This window comes from Nerophis ophidion, linkage group LG18, assembly GCF_033978795.1.
Source record: "Nerophis ophidion isolate RoL-2023_Sa linkage group LG18, RoL_Noph_v1.0, whole genome shotgun sequence".
NCBI lineage: Eukaryota > Metazoa > Chordata > Actinopteri > Syngnathiformes > Syngnathidae > Nerophis > Nerophis ophidion.
This window is the reverse complement of record NC_084628.1, coordinates 21,957,660-21,984,216: the sequence shown is the minus strand read 5'-3', so window position 1 is coordinate 21,984,216 and position 26,557 is coordinate 21,957,660. Positions and strand designations below refer to the sequence as shown.

The 26,557-nt window shown below is 40.3% G+C and overlaps 1 protein-coding gene across 1 annotated transcript in view; it reads left to right on the top strand.

Moving 5' to 3' along the window:
• eml2 (EMAP like 2) overlaps positions 1 to 24,395 on the top strand; it is a 54,178-nt gene extending 29,783 nt beyond the window's left edge. The window contains exons 5-22 of the mRNA XM_061877624.1: positions 204 to 232; positions 2,062 to 2,191; positions 2,262 to 2,411; positions 2,482 to 2,551; positions 6,149 to 6,259; positions 6,350 to 6,445; positions 6,515 to 6,649; positions 9,001 to 9,100; positions 9,200 to 9,354; positions 9,429 to 9,554; positions 9,618 to 9,749; positions 9,817 to 9,884; positions 16,995 to 17,083; positions 17,152 to 17,249; positions 23,172 to 23,259; positions 23,330 to 23,425; positions 23,500 to 23,630; positions 23,711 to 24,395. Coding sequence (XP_061733608.1) covers positions 204 to 232; positions 2,062 to 2,191; positions 2,262 to 2,411; positions 2,482 to 2,551; positions 6,149 to 6,259; positions 6,350 to 6,445; positions 6,515 to 6,649; positions 9,001 to 9,100; positions 9,200 to 9,354; positions 9,429 to 9,554; positions 9,618 to 9,749; positions 9,817 to 9,884; positions 16,995 to 17,083; positions 17,152 to 17,249; positions 23,172 to 23,259; positions 23,330 to 23,425; positions 23,500 to 23,630; positions 23,711 to 23,836 — 1,930 coding nt within the window. The 3' untranslated portion in view covers positions 23,837 to 24,395. The remainder of the gene's footprint in view (positions 1 to 203; positions 233 to 2,061; positions 2,192 to 2,261; positions 2,412 to 2,481; positions 2,552 to 6,148; positions 6,260 to 6,349; positions 6,446 to 6,514; positions 6,650 to 9,000; positions 9,101 to 9,199; positions 9,355 to 9,428; positions 9,555 to 9,617; positions 9,750 to 9,816; positions 9,885 to 16,994; positions 17,084 to 17,151; positions 17,250 to 23,171; positions 23,260 to 23,329; positions 23,426 to 23,499; positions 23,631 to 23,710) is intronic.
• Positions 24,396 to 26,557: the final 2,162 nt, after the last annotated feature.

The following is a 26,557-nucleotide window of genomic DNA, read 5'->3' as shown; positions in this document are numbered from 1 at the left end:
ATCCAGTGGCCCCCAGGTGAATTGAGTTTGAGACCCCTGCCTTAAGTCCTTCCAGTACATTTAATAACTTTAAAAGAAATGGAAATATGCATGTGAAATGTACAAAATAATTTTCTTCTGTGTCATTAACCTTGTATGTTGGTTAGAACGTATAAATAAAACACATAAAACTCTCTTTTTTTTTTCTTTTTTTTTTTTTTCAGTAAATCCAAAGAATGCACCTTCAATGCAGGTAAGAAAATAAGACTTTTTACCGCAGCACGTCAGCATGTGTCTAGTACAGTGGTTCTCGAATGGGGGTAAACTTACCCCTGGGGGTACTTGAAGGTATGCCAAAAATATCCTAAAAATAGCAAAATTTCAAAAATCCTTTATGAATATATTTATTGAATAATACTTCAAAAAATATGAAGGTAAGTTCATAAACTGTGAAAATAAATGCAACAATGCAATATTCAGTGTTGACAGCTTGATTTTTTGTGGACATGTTCCATAAATATTGATGTTAAAGATTTCTTTTTTTGTGAAGATATGTAGACCAGGATGTTTAGAATGAAGTTGATGAATCCAAATGGATCTCTATTACAATCCCCAAAAAGGGCACTTTAAGTTGATGATTGTGTAGAAATCTTTATTTATAATTGAATCACTTATTTTTCAACAAGTTTTTAGTTATTTTTATTTATTTTTTTCGAAATAGTTCAAGAAAGACAACTACACATGAGCAATATTTTGCACTGTTATACAATTTAATAAATCAGAAAGTGATGACATAGTGCTGTAATTTACTTCTTTACCTCTTTTTTTCAACCATAAATGCTTTGCTTTGATTAGGGCAGTGTTTGTCAAAGTGTGGGGCGGGCCCCACACTTTGAGAAACGCTGCACTAGGGCACGATGCCGACCCCCGCTGTAGGTTGTGCTGGCGGCCCAACAATGGTCAACAAAAGACGCTCCTGTGTAGCTAAACTAAATTCTCCCGTCCAAAGGCAAAACCCAGTTACTAAATTTTGGTCAAAACTGAGCTGATAATAATTTTGGAGTTCTTAGGTGATATGCGTTACATTAGTGTATGCCAGTGGTCCCCAACCACCGGGCCGTGGCCCGATTGGTACCGGGCCGCAGAATAATTTTTTATTCATTTTTATCTAAAAAAGAAAAAATGATATAAATTAAATTAACATAAAAAACACAATATACACTTACAATTAGTGCACCAACCACAAAAACCTCCCTTTTTCATGACAAAAACCTCCCTTTTTCATGACAAAGAAAAAATAAATAAATAAATAAAAAAAAATAAAAAGGATTCCCCCTCCCCTGGGCCATGGGACAAATTATTAAGCGTTGACCAGTCCGCAGATACAAAAAGGTTGGGGACCACTGGTGTATGCGATATTGTAATTTGTTCCGTAAGTAAGCTGTTACGCACATGGCATGACCTAGCAACTACCACATAACCGCGTAGATACAACAGAAAAACCTAGTGTCTCAAGGGACCAATCAGAGCTTCTTTGTCAGTCGCGTTATTGTCTTTAATGAGACATTTGCACGAATGGGGGCCGACGGTCAATTATGTGATATTATGGCATGAGGGGATCTTTGGAAGATTGGCCCAGGACGTTGCAAGCACCTTCATTAAATGTATTGTTCTTGATTCTTCCCCTTGCATACTCTTTTGGGCAGATAACTGTGGAGGTCAAAATAAAAACTGGACGCTGTACACTGCTCTTGCCCAATGTGCAAACGCGGAATGGGGCCCACCCGAAATTGTGATAAAATATCTGGAGAAAGGGCACACGTTCATGAGAGCAGATTCAATCCATGGCTCAATCGGCAAGAAAATGAAATCTCAAGAGAACATCTATACATTTGATGACTTTGTAAATCTTTGTAAGACAGCATCGAGATAGATTGGTTTTCCTTTGTTTTCTCAAAATCAGATAGAAGTGAGTTACTAGGTTTTGCCTTTGGATGGGAGATTATAATGTTCCATTCTTATTTGGGATCAACATTCGCAGTAAAATTGTTTCAGCGTCCCTGTTCTCATCTTTCCTCGCAGAGGACGGCTACGTGAGGATGTTCCTCCGAGGTCGCCCCGTCACCATGCACGTCCCGGACGAGCAGAGGGACAACTACAGCCTGGAACACAAGGTGGCGCTGCCGGACCGCAAGCTGAAACTGGAGTGGGCGTATCCTCACAGCGGCCATTTAGACGTGAAAGTCTGCGTTGTTAGCGCTCCTTAACCAGGCGGTGAGCAGGTACGGCTACCGCGGGCGGGACTGTCGCTCCAACTTGTACCTGCTGCCCACTGGAGAGATCGTCTACTTCAACGCCTCGGTGGTGGTGCTGTACAACACCGAGGAGCAGCAGCAGAGGCACTACCTAGGACACACCGATGACGTCAAATGGTGAGAACCAGGACACGCGTACTTTCCTACCCGCCCTGGAGCGTACCAAGTAACTGTTCTCTCCTCCCAGCCTGAGCGTGCACCCGGACATGGTTACCATAGCAACGGGGCAAGTGGCCGGAAACACGAAAGATGGAAAGGTACGCTGAGTAGACCTAAAAGTGACTCGGTATCCTCAGGGCATGGGTGTCAAACTCTGGCCTGCGGGCCACATTTGGCCCGCCGTGTAATTTAATTTGGCCCTTGAGGCAATATCAAATTAACATTATAGCTGGCCCGCCGTTATTACACAGCAGCGGTGCCGCTGTAATACCGCAATTTCTCACACTTGCCAATCCGCCCGAAGTTCAGTGCCCCTCCCGAAAATTTCCCGGGGAAAGCATTCTCCCGATTTCCACCCGGACAACAATATTGAGGGCGTGCCTCAAAGGCACTGCCTTTAGTATTCTCTACAACCTGTCGTCACATCCGCATTTCCTCCAAACAAACAGCATGCAGGCCCACTCGCATAATATATGCGGCTATTACACACACATAAGTGAATGCAAGGCATACTTGGTCAACAGCCATACAGGTCACACTGAGGGTGGCCGTATAAACAACACAGTTACAAATATGCGCCACACTGTGAACTCACACCAAACAAGAATGACAAACACATTTCGGGAGAACATCTGCACTGTAACATAACATAAACACAACAGAACAAATACCCAGAACCCCTTGTAGCACTAACTCTTTCGAGACGCTACAATATATTTTGATATTTGGGGCGGCATAGCTAAGTTGGTAGAGTGGCCGCGCCAGCAACTTGAGGGTTGCAGGTTCGATTCCCGCTTCCGCCATCCTAGTCACTGCTGTTGTGTCCTTGGGAAAGACACTTTACCCACCTGCTCCCAGTGCCACCCACACTGCTTTAAATGTAACTTAGATATTGGGTTTCACTATGTAAAGCGCTTTGAGTCACTAGAGAAAAGCGCTATATAAATATAATTCACTTCACATATTTACCTCAGAAGGCTGCAAATAGAAAAGAGGCATTAAATTTGTATTTAAATTTTATTTGATATGCCATTGATATTTTTTAATTATTATTATTATTATTTTTATTATTATTATTATTATTATTTTAAACTCAATTTTGCATGTCACTATAAAGTTAGTGTATATAATAAGCCTTGCTTGTTCAATGTTCAATGCAAACCTTGTTTGGGTCCCTATTGGTTAATTTGTTCAACCTTGGCCCGCGGCTTTGTTCAGTTTTAAATTTTGGCCCACTCTGTATTTGAGTTTGACACCCCTGCCTTAGGGAATCGCTAGCGAGCTTCAGGTAGCCCCCTGGTGGCTGACAGCAGCATAGAGAACAGACAAGGTCAATGCCTGAAAGACTGACTTATTTTGTTCTTTGATTTGTGCTAAAATGAGACTTTACAATGAAATATAATAATTTCAATCTTCCAGATGTATTGGAGTTTTTATACACTTGTGTTACTTTTTATCCCAACCTTACTTTAAGGTTAAAATACTTCAGTTAGTTAGGGCAGTGGCTCTCAAATGGGGGTACGCGTACCCCTGGGGGTACTTGAAGGTATGCCAAGGGGTACGTGAGATTTTTAAAAAATATTGTAAAAACCAGCAACAATTCAAAAATCCTTTGTAAATATATTTATTGAATGATACTTCAAAAAAATGTGAATGCAAGTTCATAAACTGTGAAAAGAAATGCAACAGTGCAATATTCAGTGTTGACAGCTAGATTTTTTGCGGATGTTGTCTGCTTCAAACTCGCACAGGAGAGAGATTGAACCCTTCTGATTAAAAGTTATCCAAAGAGTTTTGATTACTGATCCGGTTTTGATTTTACGCGCCTTCAAAGAACCCCTGCGCACAGTTTCCTAAAATATATAATTTTTGCCTCGATGAGCTGTAATTTGACACCCTTAAAATGCTTCAAAGTGCAAGTTAAAGCTCTACTATGCAAAGCGAAAGCCATTTATCAACAATATCCAGAAACGCCTAGCTGTAATTTGACCCCCTTAACATGCTTCAAAACTCCCCCAATTTTACACACATATCAGGACTGACGAAAATTGCCATCTAATAAAAAACCAAACCCCAAATATGAAAATTGCGCTCTAGCGCCCCCTAGGAAAAAACACTGACAAAACTGTTTGTAACTTCTGTTAGGAATGTCGTAGAGTACCCCGCCTTCCGCCCGATTGTAGCTGAGATAGGCGCCAGCGCCCCCCGCAACCCCAAAAGGGAATAAGCGGTAGGAAATGGATGGATGGATGGATGATTCCTGCGGATATCGTATCGGTATCGGCCATCACTTCAATACTGGTATCATATCAGAGGGTAAAAAAAAAAAGTTGTATGGGGACACCCTTAGTTAAAATTCACACTTTAGTCCTGTCCTTTAGTTGGTCACTCACTCATTAATTTTTCTGTAAATTTCATCACATTTCAAATCTCAGCACAGTCCGGTTACCTGAGTGTTTATGTTGTCTTTTTTTCAAAATGCTGTTGAATGACTGTAATGGGCTTAATGTCAGCATGCTATTAGCATAAATATTTAATGTATTTGCTCATTTTAAGCTAATGGCTCACTCCTGTTACTTTCAGTTCTGTTACTCAAATGATTTAAACCCCAGAGAGAATCCCTATGACCTCAGAGGTTCAGCTTTCTTTCAGAAAGTAAAAATAAGAACCAGCTTAAAAAGTAGATGTGTTTCTGTTAGAGGAGTTCAACTGTGGAACAGCTTGGATGATTCCTTAAAATGTTCCAATTCCATTCACACATTAAAAAAACACTTTGACCAATGTCTTGAAAAAATATATCACTCTTTTATCAACATTGTAGTTAATACTATGATTAATGTTAATTAAAAACTAAACCTGGGATATAAATAATAATAGAAGTATAATTGTATATATTGTATATAATTAGTGCAAAGGTTTAATACGTAAACAAGGATATTTCACATGCCTGTACTGTGTATAAAATTGAACTAGGTTCATGTTGTTTATAATATGTTTTTATGATATGTTGTGCAAAGGACATTTTATAATTTTCGGAAGTTTATTTTGTACTTGACATTGTTTACAGGGTTAGGCGCAATAAGTGTTTAACTTCAGCCTAATCCCTTTCGGTCTGCAACATTTTTTATTTTCAATCTATGAATGTACAACTGTTTTTTTGCTTTGTTGACCATTGACCGAAGAACAATAAACAATAAAAGTTATCCTCGAACGTCATACAAGTGTGACCAACACATAGTTAGAGTTAAAGTTAAAAGTTAAAGTACCAATGATTGTCACACACATACTAGATGTGGCGAAATTATTCTCTGCATTTGACCCATCACCCTTGATCACCCCCTGGGAGGTGAAGGGAGCAGTGGGCAGCAGCGGGGGGCGCGCCCGAGAATCATTTATGGTTATTTAACCCCCAATTCCAACCCTTAATGCTGAGTGCCAAGCAGGGAGGTAATGGGTTCCATTTTTATAGTCTTTGGTATGACTCGGCCGGGATTTGAACTCACGTCCTACCGATCTCAGGGTGGACACTCTAACCACTAGGCCACTGAGTAGGAGTTGTTGTTTGTTTTTGAGTTGTTTTCACACTAGAAGTTTGAGTTGTTGGATAAACCGTCGCACTGTTAGCATGGTAGGCTGTATTTGGTAACATGTAGCTTTGAGTTTCTACGAATTACTTGAGTTTTCTGGACCTCTAGCTGCTGGCTCCTCACGTTCGTGTCTGGGACTCAGTAAGCCTTAACACGCTCCACGTGCTTGGGATGGGAGTGTTCGACCGAGCCGTCGCCTGCGTGTCTTTCTCCAAGTCGGTAAGTGGCGCCCCCTACCTGTGCCTTGTGGCCAGCCGCCGTCCTCTGGGGCCTTCTTGACCGTCTGCTAAAGTCTGGCGTCCTTCGCAGAACGGCGGTAGCTTCCTCTGCGCCGTGGACGACGCTAACGACCATATCTTGTCCGTCTGGAACTGGCAGAAGGAGAAGCAAGTGGCAGACGTCAAGGTGACATGACCTTTGACCCCTGTTGTACCGCTCCAGAACGTTAGACGCTGCCCTCCTCCTGCTTTGCAGTGCTCCAATGACTCCGTGCTGGGGGCCGTCTTCCACCCCCTGGACGCCAACCTGATTGTGACCTGTGGGAAGTCCCACATTAACTTCTGGACCACAGAGGGAAGCACGCTGAGCAAAAGACAAGGACTCTTTGAGGTAAACGTGGTAGGCTATAGGCTACTGGTAGCTGGCAGCTACACAACAGCTAAGCATATGGTAGCACGCAAGGTAGACATACGTAAAAAGTGTCCTTAATTGAGTGCTTCTCAATGATTTTCTCCCGCCCCTCTGCACACACAGTGTGCGTTTGTGTGCGTGTTTGATTCATATATACAGTGGGGCAAAAAAAGTATTTAGTCAGCCACCGATTGTGCAAGTTCTCCCACTTAAAATGATGACAGAGGTCTGTAATTTTCATCATAGGTACACTTCAACTGTGAGAGACAGAATGTGAAAAAAAAATCCAGGAGTTCACACTGTAAGAATTTTAAAGAATTTATTTGTAAATGATGGTGGAAAATAAGTATTTGGTCAGCCATTCAAAGCTCTCACTGATGGAAGGAGGTTTTGGCTCAAAATCTCACGATACATGTCCCCATTCATTCTTTCCTTAACACGGATCAATCGTCCTGTCCCCTTAGCAGAAAAACAGCCCCAAAGCATGATGTTTCCATCCCCATGCTTCACAGTAGTTATGGTGTTCTTGGGATGCAACTCAGTATTCTTCTTCCTCCAAACACGACGAGTTGAGTTTATACCAAAATGGATACATGGATGATACAGCAGAGGATTGGGAGAATGTCATGTGGTCAGATGAAACCAAAATAGAACTTTTTGGTATAAACTCAACATCATGCTTTGGGGCTGTTTTTCTGCTAAGGGGGACAGGACGATTGATCCGTGTTAAGGAATAAATGAATGGGGCCATGTATCGTGAGATTTTGAGCCAAAACCTCCTTCCATCAGTGAGAGCTTTGAATGGTTGACCAAATACTTATTTTCCACCATCATTTACAAATAAATTCTTTAAAATTCTTACAATGTGAACTCCTGGATTTTTTTTTCACATTCTGTCTCTCACAGTTGAAGTGTACCTATGATGAAAATTACAGACCTCTGTCGTCATTTTAAGTGGGAGAACTTGCACAATCGGTGGCTGACTAAATACTTTTTTGCCCCACTGTATGTATATATATATATTTTTGTGTGTGTGTTATTTATATATATGTGTGTGTGTGTATATATGTGTATATCAACAAATATTTGCATATCACTTACACATACAAAGTCTCCAAGGCAGAAGCGTATTAGAAAGTATCCAGTAACAAACGTGTCCGCATCATTCGAATTACTGTGGCCACTAGGTGTCCCCAAAAACAATTACCACTCCACTTCAACTTAAAAAAAACAGCATAACTTCCTGTTTTTCGGACCTACTATTGTTCTCTGTTTGACTCATTTCACTTGATCAAACCTTTTCTAACATTCCACACTAAAAAATAATAAAAGAATGTATGATTCCTGCTGATATTGTATCAAATTATTATCAGCCAAAACTCAACGCTCCAATAGCTGTATCGTATCAGAAGTGAAAAAAAGTTTACATTAACTGTGAGTATTTGAACTATACATTTAATATTTGCATTCCAACTTCTAAGAGAAATTCATTACCCATCTTTATTTTTTACGGTTAAAAATGTATATTTGTTTAGGTTCATTGTATTAATGCAGTGTGTCTCAAACTGTGGTAGACACACCACTATTGGTGCATGGGCTCCATCTAGTGACATGCCAAATAATCAATAATTAAATATTCAAACAGTGTTACTGTTCAAACTGTGTAATATTTCAGTGGCCAAAAAATATTAAATATACTTGTTAAATACAACCACTGCCCTGTTTTTAATGAATACTTGGGCCTACATCATCCAACTGTATTTTAATGCTGGTCGAGGTTGGGGGACGGCGTGGCAAAGGTGGCAGAGTGGCTTTGCCAGCAATCTGAGGGTTCCTGGTTCAATCCCCACCTTCTACCATCCTAGCCACGTCTTTTGTGTCCTTGAGCAAGACACTTCACCCTTGCTCCTGATGGGTCCTGGTTAGCGCCGTGCATGGCAGCTCCCGCCATCAGTATGTGAATGTGTGAATATGTGTGGGTGAATGTGGAAATAGTGTCAAAGCGCTTTGCGGTCCATAAAAAAAGGTAGAAAAGCGCTATGCAAGTACAACCCATTTACCATTTGGTCATCATGGTGGTACTTGGAGATACACTATGTCAAAATAATTGTGCAATCACACACGTGAGGTTGTAAAAAGAACAGTTTTTAAGTGAAATGTGAAAGGTAAAAGTACAGAGAGAGAAAAAAAATGCTAAACAACAGACAATAGAACTTGACTTAAGATGGAGCTTTGAGGAACTCCACATTTACTTTAATAGCTTATTCACTGCCTCTTATCCCTTCTCAGAATGAAAACTCTTAAATTCTTTTGTCTTTTTTGCTGCAAAGAAACACGAGAAGCCCAAGTACGTGTTGTGCGTGGCGTTTGCTGAGAACGGAGACGCCATCACCGGGGACTCTAGTGGAAACATCTACATCTGGGCCAAAGGTGAACGTCCTACATTTTCATTTGATACGCTCGATGTTGTCGTATGAAAGCCTCCAGCAGGTGGCGGTTCTGACCGGGCACATCTGAATCAATTAACAGGTGGTAACCGTATCAGTCAGGCGGTGTCGGGGGCACACGAAGGCGGCATCTTCTCGGTTTGCGTCCTGAAAGACGGGACCATGGTGTCGGGAGGCGGCAAGGACCGCAAGGTGGTGCTGTGGGACCGCGACTACAGGAAGCAAACAGAGATGGAGGTCAGGCTCCGCCCTCTTTTTTTTGTGTCCTTTTTGCTTAGCGAAGAACACAATCGGTATTTGCGTGCGTCAAGGTTGGCGAGGCCTTCGGTCCAGTACGGGCTCTGGCAGAAGGCAAAGCAGGCGAGCTCTTTATCGGAACCACCAAGAACGCCATCCTTAGCGCCGCCTTCCCCGACACTATGACGGCCATCGTACAGGTGCACCACGACAGAATCATTTAGTTTTATCTCAGTGAATAACCGCGCTATGTTGCGTCCCAGGGTCACACGGAGGAGCTGTGGGGTCTGGACGTCCATCCCTCCATGGAGCAGTTTGTGACCTGCTCTCAGGATAAGCAGGTCCACCTGTGGGACACCAACTCCCATCAGCCCCTGTGGACAAAGACCATCGAGGTGAGGAAGATGACGGAAAGAACGTGAAAGCTGTGAATGTCCCCTAATTGTCTCCTAAATGCTGCAGGATCCTGCGAGGTCTGCGGGGTTCCATCCAAGCGGGGCGGTTTTGGCTGTTGGGACCATGTCAGGAAGGTCAGTCTTACTGCTGTCTAGGGATGGGTACTGAATTAGTCATCAACCAAATTCCGTCTGTACTACCGGGTATCGATTGACATGAAATATAACCGTGCCATATTTCGATACCTTTGTTGCTTGTGCCGTCACATGCTGTTTCAGACTAAAAAACAACTCACGTAAACAATCATTCAAACAACCAAACTCTCTAAGTCAGGGGTGTCCAAACCAAGGCCCGCCAGCCTCTTCAATTTGGGCCGTGAGACACCGTGAGTTCAACAAAGCATCACACCGGGACTCAACTTCAAAGATGGCTGCCGTGAGCAACGTGAGCTGAGACCGTCTCTACACAAGTCCCAGTATGTAAGGTTATAAATAATATAAACGCGCCAGTGACACAAAGTTTTTGAAGTCGTCTTCGCTATTTATATCCACCTCTCTGCAATTGGTGAGATATATATTATTAACGAGGGTGATTTGGCAGAAAATAAGGTGCCTCGAACGCCGAGTGACTCATTGTTCCCCTGCAACCATGCCAACACGCGGATCAAAGGAATCTAAACGTGCCCGTGATCAATTGTCTTCTAGTGAATTGGACGAAAATGCAACATTTACTCCAGACGATCGAAAAATGTTGCAGGCTATGATTGGAAAACTTGGGAAACTGGACATTTTGGATGAACTTAAAACTGACGTTTCAGAGCTGAAAAAATCAGTCGAGCAAAATCATGTTGAAATGGTGGAGATAAAAAAGGAACAGACAACGCTAAAAGTTGAGTTAACAAGCCTGAAACTCGAAACCACTAGACTGACAACGGAGAATGAAAAATTAAAGGCAGACTTGTTGGAACTCCGCTGCAGGAGCATGCAGGACAACTTGCTAATCATGGGAATTAGCGAAGATGGAGGAGAAACTTACAGCATTGCGGAGAGTCTTGTCCGAGCCTTTTTGAAGGAGCATCTCGGCATCCCGGAGGAAGAGGTCAGAGCGATCCGGATGGAGCGGGCACACAGGATTGGCAGACGCAAGGAGGATGCTAAGCCGAGACCTATGCTTGTGAAGTTTACTAACTCCAAATGTAAAGACGAAGTGCTTGCTCTCTCCAGAAGACTCAAAGGCACTAAATTCTTCATGACCAGCCAATACCCAATTGAGGTGGTGGAGAAACGACGTAAGTTAATTCCAATTATGAAGTCCTTTAGGCAGAAAGGACAACAAGCTCGCCTTGTTGTGGATAAACTATACGTCAACGGTGAGTTGTACAGAGACATGTGAGGAACAATAACAATGTCGCGTAGTGATTACGTCATTGCGACATCGCCATGGCGACGACTTGAAGGATATGAATATGAATTGACATTTTGTTTTTGGAGCTTTTTAGTCTATTTTGGGACTGGACAATGTAGTTAGATGTTGGGAAACGGTCAGCGAATAATATATTTTGGGGGGTATGTGTTTGTTGGTCTTGTGTGCTGTGGTGTGAATGGTGTGTCTGTGGGTTTATTAGTGGGGGTATTGTTTTTCTTAGAAATAGCAGATGATAATGCAATTTTTTGTTACAAGATTTTCATGTCTATGAAACTTATGTTATTAAGAGAATCAATCAAAGATATTATGTATTTACTTAGGTCATATGGTTTATATGAATGATAATGAAGTTGGAATAATTAGTTATAACTGCAATGGTCTTGCAGACAACAGAAAAAGAAAACTTATATTTATGTGGCTGAAGGCAAAAGAACAAGATATTTTTTGTCTTCAAGAAACACATTCAACAAACTTAGATGAACCTAAATGGAGAAAAGAATGGGATGGTCCGATTTTCTTTTCACATGGTCACAGAAACTCAAAAGGTGTTATGATTTTGATTAAAAATACATTTAATTTTCAATTTAATTCTATGGAAAAAGACTCACAAGGACGCTGGTTAATATTAAATATGATTATTCAGGATCAAAAGATGTGCATTTTGAATCTGTATGGGCCAAATGTTGATGAACCTTCCTTTTTTGAAGAAATAAATGATATGTTGCAAGAACAACAAGGAGAAATTATTACTGTGGGGGACTTTAATGTTGCTTTGGATAAAGTTTTGGACCGAAAAGGGAATTTTTCGATGGATTATCATCCTCAATCTTTACAAAAGATTCAAAATGTTATGGATGCATTTGATTTAATTGATATCTGGAGATTCAAAAATCCTAGGTTAGTACGGTATACATGGAGAAGACAAAACCAGGCAAGTCGTATTGACTATTTTTTGATATCATTTTCATTGCTAAACAAAGTAACTGCAATATCAATCGATAATAAATTGCGTTCGGATCATAATTGTATAGGATTAACTATTTCAATTGAAGATAATACACGTGGACCCGGATATTGGAAGTTTAATCAAATGCTTCTACAGGATGATACATTTATTGAAAAAACAAAGCAATTTATTACTGACTTTTTTAAAAACAATGTAGGATCATCAAACCCTCAAACAGTTTGGGAAGCCTTCAAATGTTGTTTTAGGGGATACGCAATTGCGTACTCTTCATGGAAAAAAAAACAATTTAAAATGGCAGAACAGGAATTAAAGAAAGAAATTGAGGACTTACAAAAAAATATAGATGGTAATGATAATCCAACTAGTGAGCAACTAAATTCCTTTACAGCCAAACAAGAAGAGTTAGCAGACTTAGTTGAAAAAAAATTATTGAAAAGTTATGACTGCAACAGAGCAATCTGGATGAAAAAAGGTGAGAAGTGTTCTAAATTCTTCTTAAATATCCAAACAAAAAATCGTTCTAAAAAGAACATTTCCAAGCTTATTAAAACAAATGGAAAGGTATTGAATACGCACACCACATTGTTGAAAGAAATGGAAAATTACTTTAAAAATATTTTTTCTAATCCGGTAATTCCTCCTAAAACTACAAATTTTTTTCCAGAAAATTATGAAAGAAAATTGAATTCTGAGGAAAGCCTTTTATGTGAAGGCCTCATTGGAGAGGAAGAACTTGTGGAAGCTGTTAAATCTTTTCATCCAGGGAAAACCCCAGGATTAGATGGAATACCTATTGAGGTTTATCAAGTATTTTATGAAGAGATTAAGAAACCATTGCTTTCTAGTTTTAATTACTCATATAAAATAGGTTATCTGTCTAACACTCAAACAGAAGGTATTATTTCTTTATTGTTGAAACAGGAAATAAATGGTCAGTATAAAGACCCAGTTTATCTTAAAAATTGGAGACCAATAACACTTCAATGTTATGATGCTAAAATACTGGCAAAATGTTTGGCTACACGACTTAAGTCTGTTTTGTCAAATATTATTCACCAAGATCAATCAGGTTTCCTACAAGGAAGAAACATAGGAAATAATATTAGACAGTTATTAGAAATTATTGAAAATTATAATATGGAGAATAAAAGAGGCTTAATTTTTGTAGCCGACCTGGAGAAGGCTTTTGACAAAATTAGCTTAGATTTTATTTGTAAAAGCTTAGTTTTTTTCAATTTTGGCAACTCTCTATTACATTGGATCAAGACACTATATAATAAAACTAACTGTAAAATTATCAATAATGGATACATCTCTGGGACAATACCTCTATTAAGAGGTCTAAAACAAGGGTGCCCTTTGTCTCCATACCTATTTATTATTGCTATGGAAATATTGGCGATTAAAGTTAGATTGAATCGAAATATTGAAGGGCTCAGCAATAATAATATTGAAAGTAAAATAACAATGTATGCAGACGATACAAGCTTCTTTATCAGCCCCAATCCTCATTGTTTGCGGAACCTCCTGGATCTTTTGGATATATTTTCACAGCAATCTGGGCTTAAGCTTAATTATGATAAATGTAAAATTTTAAGGATCGGAAATCTAAAGGGAACATCCTTCAGAATGGAATGCAAAGTGCCTGTTTTGTGGACAGATGGACCTGTTAACATACTTGGTGTTGTTGTACCAGAGAATCTGGAAGATCTATGCTCAGTAAATTATGATAATCGACTAAGAAAGCTGGACAAAATTATGCAACTATGGAAAGGGAAATCCTTAACCTTATATGGTAAAATATCTATTGTCAACTCGTTAATTATTCCTCAGTTTATTTTTTTGTTTTTGTCATTACCAGCTCCATCACAAAACTTCTTTAAGGTTTATGAACGGAGGGTCTTTGATTTTGTCTGGGACGGCAAACCAGAAAAGATTAAAAGAAAGGTTTTGTACAATGAGTATGAATATGGGGGCCTAAAACGTCTCAACCTCGAAGCTATGTGTCTCTCTTTAAAAGCATCAATTGTTCCAAAGATGTACTTAAATACTGAGTGGTACACAAGTGTCCTGTTGGACAGAAAACATGTAATGTATCAAAGAAAATTGTATCCTTTTTTACAAGTGATCCCCTCCCATTATTCTTATGTGGAGAATCTGCTGGGAAACATGGAGGGGTTCATAAAGGAAACAATCCACTCATGGTGGTGTTTTCAATTTCATGTGCCAAAAAAAAGAGATGATATTTTGCAGCAGATAATATGGATGAACTCTAATATTTTAATAGATGGAAAGCCTTTCTTTTGGAAAAATATGTTTGAAAGAGGAATAATTTTTGTCAATGATATGATCAATGAGAATGGTAAAATTATGAAGTATGATGAATTTAGAACTATGTATGGTGATGCTTGTTCAAGCTTTTCTTTTAATCAACTAACTGGAGTAATTAGGAAAAGATGGAAACAAATAATTAATTATGGAACTACTAAATTACTAGTTTGTAAACCTCTAATAAGAAATTCTAGTTGGCAAAAAGGAACTAAAATTAATAAAAAAATATATAATTTTTATTTAATAAAGAAATCTTTGAAGGCTGTCCCATATAACACATATGGAAAATGGGAAGACTTTTTTGACTGCCCGTTGCCGTGGGATGCCATATTCAAACTAATCTACAAAACTACTATCGATGTGCAAAACCGTTATTTTCAAATTAAAATTATTTATAACTTCTTACCAACGGGGAAAATGTTAAAACTATGGAATGTGACTGAGTCAGATGATTGCCGCTTTTGCTGTCAGGAATCTGAATCCACCCTGCATTTGTTTTGGTATTGTCATATTGTGTCTTCCTTTTGGGTGGAAGTTGAAAAAACGTGTTCAAGGATTGGTTTGTTTATGAAGCTTGATATAGTTTCTGTTATTTTAGGAGAGTTTATTGACAAGCATGACTTAGTTAATTTAATTATAGTACTTGGTAAAAGGTTTATTTTTAAGGCCAAAAATAGATATTCACTTAGTATTACTTTCTTTAAAACATTTATTCAGTATTTTTTAACTTTAGAAAGATACATGATTGACAACGACGATGATGCCAAAAAACATGAAAAAAGATGGGAAATCCTTAAAGGCTTATTATGAAAATGTAATAATGTTTATAGATATGCAACAACAGCAACATATATGCTATCTGTTGTTGTGTTCCCTTTTTTTTGAGTGTACAAAATGAAGGTGTGTGTTGAATCTGACTTGGACATAATATGGACTATACACAAATGCTTTTTATGAAAATGTAATTTTGTTTATAACTTATATGCAATCTGTTGTTTCCCTAATTTTTGTTGTTGCACATGGATGAGGGTGTGTGTTGCTGAGGCCCACTTTGACATTGTCTGGACTGGACCTGGTTTTAAAAACCTTTTAGACAAGTCTAATTCCATTAACAACCTGGTCTGATGAAGATAAGGTTATTTTTTTTTATTTTTTATTTTTAATAAAATAAAATGAGATTAAAAAAAAGGAAAACAATGACATTTTTTTTTGGGATAAAAAAGAAAGTAAAATCATATAAAACAATTACATAAAAAATAGTAATTAATGATAGTGTTAGTGGACCGGCGACACACACAATCATGTGTGTTTCAGGGACTATGTCCCTTGCAGACTGTGTTATATATGTTGAGGGAACCAGCATTTTGGTAGCAGAAAGAAACAACCCTTTTTTGTGTGAGTGGGTGTGGCTGGGTGTGAATGGGGGAGGGAGGGGTTTTCTTTGGGGGGTTGATGCACTGATGGAAAGTGTATTTTGTGTGTTTTTCTGTTGATTTAATAAAAAAAAAAAAAAAAAAAAAAAAAAAAAAAAAAGCATCACACCGCACATTTTAAATACCAGGCAGTCTCTGAATGCTACATATTGGGAGTGAGTTAATCAACTTAATGACCCATGAAGATATTTAGAGATAACAGCAAAGCGTTTACTTCCATGACAGTCGAAACAACCATCCCTAATCATGGTGCTAAAAATAAATAAATAATCCAACCAACACAAAATGTCAACACTCATGGTCACACAAAAGACAACCTGCTCACTGAACATTGTGTACATTATGAAAAAAGTCCAAACACCATGACACCCATTACAAGGGAACATGTAAAACACTGTGTCCTTACTTAACCATGTTTAGTGCATTTTAGCTGCTCGATATTTCTAATAGATAACAAAACATTGAAGAGGTGGTCACAGAAGTAAACAAGGTAGGAGTCAAAAGTTCACATACTCTTGATATCCAATGATGTTAATTATATATCCATCATAAGAATATAATATGTACATGTATTTGGCCAGCCCATTGCAGCCCCCCAAGTCAAAAACACTCTCAAAACACTTTCAAAATGTGCTAGCTTGATGCTAATTTACATTGGATTTGCCATAGACAGGCTACTATTAGCATTGGTGATTTTACGTGGTAATTTCATCATCCCCAATATTTGGTAGTGGAAACTACATCTAAGATGAATGCTACAATCAAACAGCTGCTGTTCAAAGAAGCATAGTACTTACAGTATTAACACTTTGTGGGGCACAACAGAAACATTCAGCTTCCTGGAAAATTGTACTTCCTATGAGACCACACATAGCCTTTACAGTACTGCCATCTAATGTTTTGGAATTGCAACTGCATTGCAAATGAGTTTCATTTAATAAGAAAACAAGGTATTTATTAACACACATGAAAGTACCCAAAATTGGTACCATATCGGTTCAAAATGTGAACGGTATCCATCCCTACTGCCGTCACATGACGGATCATTACGTTCTGTTTTGACACGCGCACTTCCTGTGGTGTTGCAGGTGGTTAGTGCTGGACACGGACACCCGGGATCTTGTCTCTGTGCACACGGACGGTAACGAGATCATCTCCAACGTGAAGTACTCTCCAGGTGCGACTTCAAACCCTTCACTTTAGCATCTTATGCTAAGCGGGGCGCTAACTGCGATCCACCGGCAGATGGCAACTTCCTGGCGGTGGCGTCGCACGACAACTTTGTTTACATCTACGGCGTGACGGAGAACGGACGCAAGTACAACCGCGTGGGAAAATGCACAGTGAGTGTTTTCTTTTCATGCTCGTGTTTCATCGCCGGCCAATGGGGGGGGGCGATGTGGTGTCCAAATGCTTTAGTTCAGGAGCGGTGACATTAGTGAAGTGAAATTAATTATATTTATATAGCGCTTTTTCTCTAGTGACTCAAAGCGCTTTACATAGCGAAACCCAATATCTAAGTTACATTCAAACCAGTGTGGGTGGCACTGGGAGCAGGTGGGTAAAGTGTCTTACCCAAGGACACAACGGCAGTGACTAGGTTGGCAGAAGCGGGAATCGAACCTGCAACCCTCAAGTTGCTGGCACGGCCACTCTACCAACCGAGCTAAACCGCCCCATTGTTACATTACAATGTTTAGTGGTGTATGGCTGCTGCTATCGATTATCTATATCAGACCTGGGCAATTATTTTGACTCTGGGGGCCACATTTAGAGAAAAAAATGTGTCTGGGGGCCGGTGTATCTATTTTAGGGACACTAAAACAAAACTACACAATATTGTCTGATTAAATGCTAAAAACGTTAGGACAGACCGCCTTAAAAAAAGTAATGGAATTTTATTTTTCCTGTGGAGAGTGCTCAGAGAGTATATGGTATCGGACTGTCTTATTGTGGCAGTCCGCTCCCTGTACGATCAGTGTCAGAGCATGGTCCGCATTGCCGGCAGTAAGTCGGACACGTTTCCAGTGAGGGTTGGACTCTGCCAAGGCTGCCTTTTGTCACCGATTCTGTTCATAACTTTTATGGACAGAATTTCTAGGCGCAGTTGAGGGGTTCCGGTTTGGTGGCCGTGGGATTAGGTCTCTGCTTTTTGCAGATGATGTGGTCCTGATTGCTTCATCTGGCCAGGATCTTCAGCTCTCACTGGATCGGTTCGCAGCCGAGTGTGAAGCGACTGGAATGAGAATCAGCACTTCCAAGTCCGAGTCCATGGTTCTCTCCCAGAAAAGGGTGGAGTGCCATCTCCGGGTTGGGGAGGAGACCCTGCCCCAAGTGGAGGAGTTCAAGTAACTAGGAGTCTTGTTCACGAGTGGGGGAAGAGTGGACCGTGAGATCGACAGGCGGATCGGTACGGCGTCTTCTGTAATGCGGACGTTGTACCGATCCGTTGTGGTGAAGAAGGAGCTGAGCCGGAAGGCAAAGCTCTCAATTTGACGGTCGATTTAAGTTCCCATCCTCACCTATGGTCATGAGCTTTGGGTCGTGACCGAAAGGATAAGATCACGGGTACAAGCGGCCGAAATGAGTTTCCTCCACCGGGTGGCGGGGCTCTCCCTTAGAGATAGGGTGAGAAGCTCCGTCATCCGGGAGGAGCTCAACGTAAAGCCGCTACTCCTCCACATCGAGAGGAGCCAGATGAGGTGGTTCGGGCATCTGGTCAGGATGCCACCCGAACGCCTCCCGAGGGAGGTATTTAGGGCACGTCCAACCGGAAGGAGGCCACGGGGAAGACCCAGGACACGTTGGGAAGACTACGTCTCCCGGCTGGCCTGGGAACGCCTCGGGATCCCCCAGGAAGAGCTAGACGAAGTGGCTGGGGAGAGGGAAGTCTGGGCTTCCCTGCTTAGGCTGCTGCCCCCGCGACCCGACCTCGGATAAGCGGAAGAAGATGGATGTATGGAATTTTATTTTTCTTTGAACAATAAAACACTGAATGTTGACAAAATATGAATGTTACACCCTCTTTCGATGGACATATATTGCAATCAATAGAAACGCGACAAAAATGCAACAAACAGTGAAATATGAACGCAAAGGGTACAAATTAAACCCACCTACAATCTGATATATATGATATATCACTAAGCTTTAGAACTTTGTTGTGAAAAGCTCCTTCTGCGTCTGTGGAAACGCTTCCCGCCCACACTGTTTGGTGCCTGGTCTGAGCTGCTGTGAAGTAGATGACCATAGTAACTGGTGTATTATCCATAAGCGCAGATTCCAACCAGTGGAATATGTTGTATAGTTCAAGACTTATGGTCATTTGAAACATCAGTGCACATCATAATGGCAGCTACACTTTCCATCTTAAAGATCTAAAAAAAATATATTTGGGAATGTCCGGCGGGCCAGATTGAAAAGCTTGTGGCGCCGGGCCTTAATTTGGCCAGGTCTGGTCTATATTATCAAGTAATCTGTCAATTGGTTTGTTCAATTGATTGAGTAATCAGATAAAACCCTTCATAGCCTACGGGAAAATGGTTAAAAAGGGACAAGCGGTAGAAAATGGAGGGATGGGTTGAAATGAACTTTAAAAAAGGCTGCTTTTTTTGCTTCATCCTTTTTTTTTCCTAATAAATGCACATCATCAACATTGAAATTGCACTTTTAACATAAACAAAGTGTGTTTGTGTGTGTAAAAATATATTAAGATAAATGTGTATGTGAGAGAGAGAGAGACTATTTCTGCACTGAATTTTTGTTATCCTCAATTTTTATAAACAACATTTTTACACATTTAATTTTTACACAAACTTCATGGACTGAATTTTTACATTGATTGATTGATTGATTGATTGATACTTTTATTAGTAGATTGCACAGTTCAGTACATATTCCGTACAATTGACCACTAAATGGTAACACCTGAATACGTACTGTACTGTATTTTGACCAAGTGAAGTTGTAAACACACAAATGTTGCTCACAATGTTTTACTCAATGTAATTGTCAGCATTGAAGTAAAAAAAAAAATCAGTTTACGAAACTCAAACCATTCAGTAACATAAATTCAGTGTTTAAAAAAAGCTTTCGTAAAAAAGACACAAGTTACCCTTAATACTTCTGTTTGCGTGGAGGTGGCCTGAAAATGCATTTTTCTCTTGAATCTTAATAAATGTATGAATCAATTTAGATTTGGGGTGGATAAAAATCGCAATTTGGATGTGAATCTATTTTTTTTGTGCACCTCTTCTCACCGAAGAAAGCAACTTTAGCAGTTACAGTGCGGTGGAGCAGGATAAAGACCACACACAAATAAAATGTGTTCAAATGAAGTGGGTGCCGCTTATATTTAGGTGCGCTCTATAGTCTGTAAATTTGGGTATACTACTCTGTATACTGCACACCTGGCATGTGCACACATAGGGGCCTACGGGTGCTTGAGCCCCAGCCCTTTTTTGCCTCGTCTTAAGAAGTGCCCTCTGCCTGTGTGTGTGTTTTGTTTTTGTTTGTTTGTTTGTTTGTTTTTTCTTTAAACAACATTCATAAATTCCTGTTAGGGATGTAACAAAACAAAACAAAAAAAACGCGGTACAAAAACTCCACGTTTTCTTGTAATACCGGGTTGTTTGAGCCTGCACTTCCGCCAGAGAGAGAGAGAGGGCGAGTGAGTGAGAGAGAGAGAGTATAGAGAGCCAACTGCGGCCTGAGGAGACGTGACAGTGGAGCAACTTGAACCTGTGAGTTATGGTCTAGTCACCGTCCACTTATTCAGCCTCTAATATGGGTAATATTTCAGAAAAATGATGTATTATTCTATTATTCAATGTATCAGCTTCTGTTTTTGCCGGACGTCGGAGCACAGCGCATCAATTGAGCACGGCACATCAATTCCGCACAGAGTAGAGCGGATCGTGCGGGACAGGAAGTAGTGTACAAAATAAAACACCGGGTTAATTTTCAAAATAAAATGCACTGTGTTTACGGCGGATCACATTTAGAGGTTTAGTAGAGGTTTAGATATAAAGTTGTATTGCGTTTCAGTTGTTTAGTCTAAGCATTAAGTGAGAAAGACCATAAGTTACAACTTGATGGTGTTTTCATCAAGTTAAGGGAAGAAGGACAGTTTTTCACATTGAAGTTTTTTCCATTTTAGTATTTTTTTTTTTTTTTCGAAGTTCATGTTGCATTGTTCAATGTTCAATATTAAAGTGCTTATCTTTAACAATAAATAGCCTAATAATAAACCAGTATTTTGTTGCTTTTCATGTCTTCAAAGCCTATGATAATGTGCATTAACTCATTATGACAATAATTTGTTGACACAAAAGAAATGGCAATCACTCTTTTATCTACAAAGGACACACAGCTAAGTAGTTAGCTTCCTATTAGCAAATTTAATTTTATACATTAATTTCCATATTGTGTAAAGGACCAAAAGAAAAATTCCTGCCCTTTTTTGACTTCGAGCCCCTGCCCCTCTATGATCGTGCACGTCCCTGCTGCACACACAAGGCAAATTACCGCATTTTTCATACCATAGGGCACACTGGATTACATAGGCATGTGATTTTTCCGTCTAAAGTGGGAATTTCGTCTTTTTTAATCTCGGGGGAAAAAAAGTGGGAATTCCGTCTTTTTTAATCTCGGGGGGAAAAAAAATGTCGACCAATCAACTACGGCCTAATATAATGTTACGCCATAGTTGATTGGTCGATATGTTCCTTGTGACCAATCAGGACATCTGTTATGAATGATGACGTTATTACCACCATTTTCCAAATGTAAACGTTGTCGGTTCTCAAGAGAAAGGACGCTTCACGAGTAAAAGAAATTGATAAACATGTCAAAAAATAAGTTTCGATGGGACTGGATGGAAAGGGAAATCACTGATCGTGTTGGGAAGAAGGAAGTTACGACTTTGTTCTGCAATTTTATTCGGAAAATCGATCGTCCCGGAAAAGTTTTGTGCGCGTGGTGTCATGATAATATTGACTATGGATCACGAGGTTTCAAGGCTTTGGAAGTACATGCGAAACGCCAAAAACATATGAAATAATTTGAAGCAAGGAAAACAAACATTTCACGAGCTGGTGCTTTTGGATGTCAACCTAGAGTGAGCAAACCTTACGGACTTCATCCTTTGTTTACATCAACAACTGTCGTAGACATCGAGAGGAAAGATCCACCCAAACAACCCACTTCAGTTGCAGACAGGGTAGTTAATAATGAGGTAAGCTAAAAAATATTTGCTTGCGAAATAGGCATGTTTGTTTTAATTATTAACCAATTATTGCTTTGCCAAATATATATATTTTTTCTAAAAATAAAAAGCCACGTGAAAATATATTATGAAATTACAGAAATTCAAAGAGTCTCATTATTTATTCCAGTTACCAACCTTTTTTTTTTTTTTTTTTTTTTTTTTCCTTTGTCATGAAAAAGGGACGTTTTTGTCATGAAAAAGGGAGTTTTTTGTGGTTGGTGCACTAATTGTAAGTGTATATTGTGTTTTTTATGTTGATTTAATAAAAAATAAAAACAATTTATTATTATTTTTTTTTTCTTAAATAAAAATTAACAAAAAATTCTTCTGCGGCCCGGTACCAATCGGGCCACGGCCCGGTGGTTGGGGACCACTGCCTTAAGAGGTGTCATTTTGGGGTCCTTATACACACACCATAATAATACCAGTATGTTGAAGCACAATACGTCTGGCTATGGTAGACATAATGCTCCGACAATCCATCAAGCGGTGCGGCATCATAGCTTACCAAAGTCGTCCTAAAACATTTTGACAGATTTTGTAGCGCCGTGTGTAATGTTTTATATTCTCAATGAAACATCAAAGTTTTGGTGTTGCTTGCTTACGGGTACTTGCTAGCGTCAATTATTGAACAGGTGTCGGTCAACCTGCAGTTCACGCATATCGCTTATGTGTGACTGCCATCTAATGGTCACACTTATCATTACACCATGTATTAAATAAAATTGCTTTGAGGTCGGGAAGCACAACCATAATTAATACGTACATTAGGCGCACCGGACTATAAGGCGCACTGTCCAATTTTTGAAGAAATGAAAGAGTTTTAAGTGCGCTTTATAAAAATACATGCTTTTTTTTAATTATTTTATTTTTTAAATAATTTTTTGGGGGTTACTTGTTTGGGGGAAACATTTAACATGTGATTAATAGTATATGTAAAAAATTCAATAAAGAAATGGTGCTGACTGACAATGTGGTCCACTCTGGTTCTCCTCAGGGCCACTCCAGCTTTGTGACCCACGTGGACTGGTCCACAGACAGCAAGAACCTGGTCACCAACTCAGGGGACTACGAGATCCTTTTCTGTGAGTTACCAGACAGTTGCGCACGTCCTCCGTGTTCGTGAACGTTTTGTAATCCAGCTCTTTTGTCCAGGGGAGGCGCCCAGTGGCAAACATGTGACCAACATGGACGCCGTGCGCAACCTCAAGTGGGCCACTTACACGTGCACTTTGAGCTTCAACACCTTCGGTACGTCTGGATAACTCACGACTTCTTCATTCCAAGACGTATTTTTATTTGGAGTCTCACTGGGCGTTTGTCAGGGATCTGGCCCGACGGCGCAGACGGCACGGACATCAACGGCGTGTGCAGGTCACATGACTGCTCCCTGCTGGCATCGGCTGATGATTTTGGCAAAGTGCACCTGTTTTCCTTCCCGTGCTCCCAGCCCAGGGTGGGTGTCTGTCCCCGCTAACGTGTTAAGCAAGATTTCGGACTATGCTGCTAACGGTCTCCACCCCCTCTCCCTCGCAGGCCCCGGGTCACGGGTACGGTGGCCACAGCAGTCACGTGACCAGCGTCGCCTTCCTGCACAACGACAGCCGCATCCTCTCTACAGGCGGTAAAGACACCAGCGTCCTGCAGTGGGTGGTTGCCTAGGTAACCGCAAGCTGCCCACCAGGGGGCAGCATCTCTTAATGAATGTTTGACGTCGTTTCCATGGTGAATGAAATCATATTTAGTGTCTGCAGGACATGGAATGTAACACACACACACACACACCACCAAGTTTAGCATTAGCGCTAACCGTGCCTAAACGCCATCCTAGTACTGAGTTATTGGTTTTAGGTCCCACGAAGCTGTAAGTCACTGACACGCCAGCCACCTTCAGTTGATCGTCAAATCTCCGTCAGGAGAATCTAATTCAGGTCCAAAATAATAATAATAATGATTGTCAAAAAGGGTACACTGGGGCTTTTTTGCTTCTTGTTGCTGTGTTTGCTAAGCACTAGGTGGCGCTACAGTGCAATGATTGCATGAGCTAGGCTGCTGCTAACATAACAAAGGTCTATTAGAGTTGATATTTAATATCTAAATATATATTTACATATATATGTATATGTCATGCAGTGTCCTGTGAATGTGGGCGTGTCACATGTAGTGATGCTTCGCTGTGTTTGGCCTTCTGGTTTGCTAATAAAGTTTTTACTGACCCGTTTATTGTCGTTTGGCTCTGCAACAATTATAAAATGAGGAAAGAAAAAAAAATGTTTTTATACTTCTACTAGTGATGGGTATGTTACACCTATGTGAGTGTATGGCACACTCACTACCTGTATGGACACGGCACTGATACTGTTGGGGTTTTGTAATGGTCAGCCACCATTTGCCAGATTATACATCCATCCATTTTTCTACCGCTTTTCCCTTTTGGAGTCGCGGGGGGTGCTGGAGCCTATCTCAGCTGCATTCGGGGCGGAAGGCGGGGTACACCCATGACAAGTCGCCATCTCATCGCAGGGCCAATACAGATAGACAACATTCACACTCACATTCACATTGTACGGGAGCCTGTGAAGGACTGTAATTTTACCTTAGGGGGATGACTCGAATTATACTATTTATGCAAGAATCTAATCTTAAGAGAGAGTGAGAGGAGACGGCTTATACAGTTTAACAATTTACTAACAATAACCAGATATTAATTACATTCATACACACTGAAATAATACTCTTACTGTGGTTCTTTCTCCGATCTGCAATCGTGTTAAACTGTCTTCCATGTAGTACTGCTGACGCTGCACTGCCTGTTAGTGCCGGAACTCTTTTAACACTTTTTTTCTACCAGCTGGCCGAAACGGAACTGCCCGTAACCGTAGCAACCATAACCATAGCAACGATTAAACAACTTGAAAATACACATTTCAGCTTCCCAAACGACACGTAGTAAATATAAATAAATAATAACAATAATCCCATAACATAAATTATCTCCAAACTGTAGAACTTAAAGGAACAATTACACAAACATGCAAACCTTCAGAACACACACACCCACACACTAGGGCCAATTTGGTGTTGCCAATCAACTTATCCCCAGGTGCATGTTTTTGGAGGTGGGAGGAAGCCGGAGTACCCGGAGGGTACCCACACAGTCACGGGGAGAACCTGCAAACTCCACACAAAACGATCCCGAGCCAGGGATTGATCTCAGGATTGACCTTGGTATTGTGAGGGACATGTACCAACCCATAATAGTTTGCAAATATACTTAAAAAAAGGAGAAACAGCAGTACAGAGTGGAATATGAAACGTGCAGCTCTAGTCAATGAGCCCAATGATGTTATTTTTTTTAGTTTCATTCAGACCACTGATTCTCAAACTGGCTCCCTCTAGTGGTATGCCAAATAACCACTTAAGGAAATATTCAAACACAGTGTTACTGTTCAAACTGTGTATAATGTTATAGTGCCACAAATATTACATATACTTGTTAAATAAAACCCTTGCCTTGTTTTTAATGAATACTTAGGCCTACCACGCTATTTTAACATTGGTCATTATGGTGGTGTTTTTTTTTCTGAGGTGGTACTTGGTGAAAATAGATGATGAAAAGTAAGTTGTTTTTTTTCCCCTTAAAGTGACTATTACTCCATTGTTTGAGGGGGAGACCAGAGACAACAAGCTGTGGGAACAGCAAACATTCCAGAACATTGGATTCAATTGGAAGAGTCTGGAGGTCTGGACCACAACACGCCCGAGGCCCGGATTCTATTCTAGGACCTCATAAGGACTTACAATAAAACTTAACTTTTAACAAATGTTCTTTGCGCGTGCGTGTAAAAGAACACGTAAACAAAGGTGATCGGTCCCACCAGTGATGATGCAACATTTCGTCACGTGTACGTTGGAGGCGCTTTTTTAAAGGGGAGGGAGGTTCAAGTCCCGCGAGGTGTCACTGGGGGGCGGTAGCGACTTGACTTGGCTACGAGAAGGTGTCAGTTGGAAGCCCAGCCAAGAACCACAAATGCGGACTATGGGATCAGGTTGCTGGTTCGCTTCCTCACTGCTGCCGCCGTGCCCTTGAGCAAGGTGCCAGCAGGTTTTTTATTTCTATTAGGCCGCGTTTCACACAATCCCTTTCATCAGACTGGTTGACTTTCAAGTTCTGATTTCAAAACCCCCCCATAGGAAATCATGTGAAGTTCTTTTAGGATCAAACTGTGGCTATTATAAAACCAAAAAATGAAAGTACAGGCTGACAGCAGAAGTGCGTGTCCGTGGAAGTCAGGGGTGTCCAAATATGGAAGTAGAATCGTCTCCCATCAACCTATACAGGTATATAGCTATATGATATTAGTACATATGCATATAGTAATA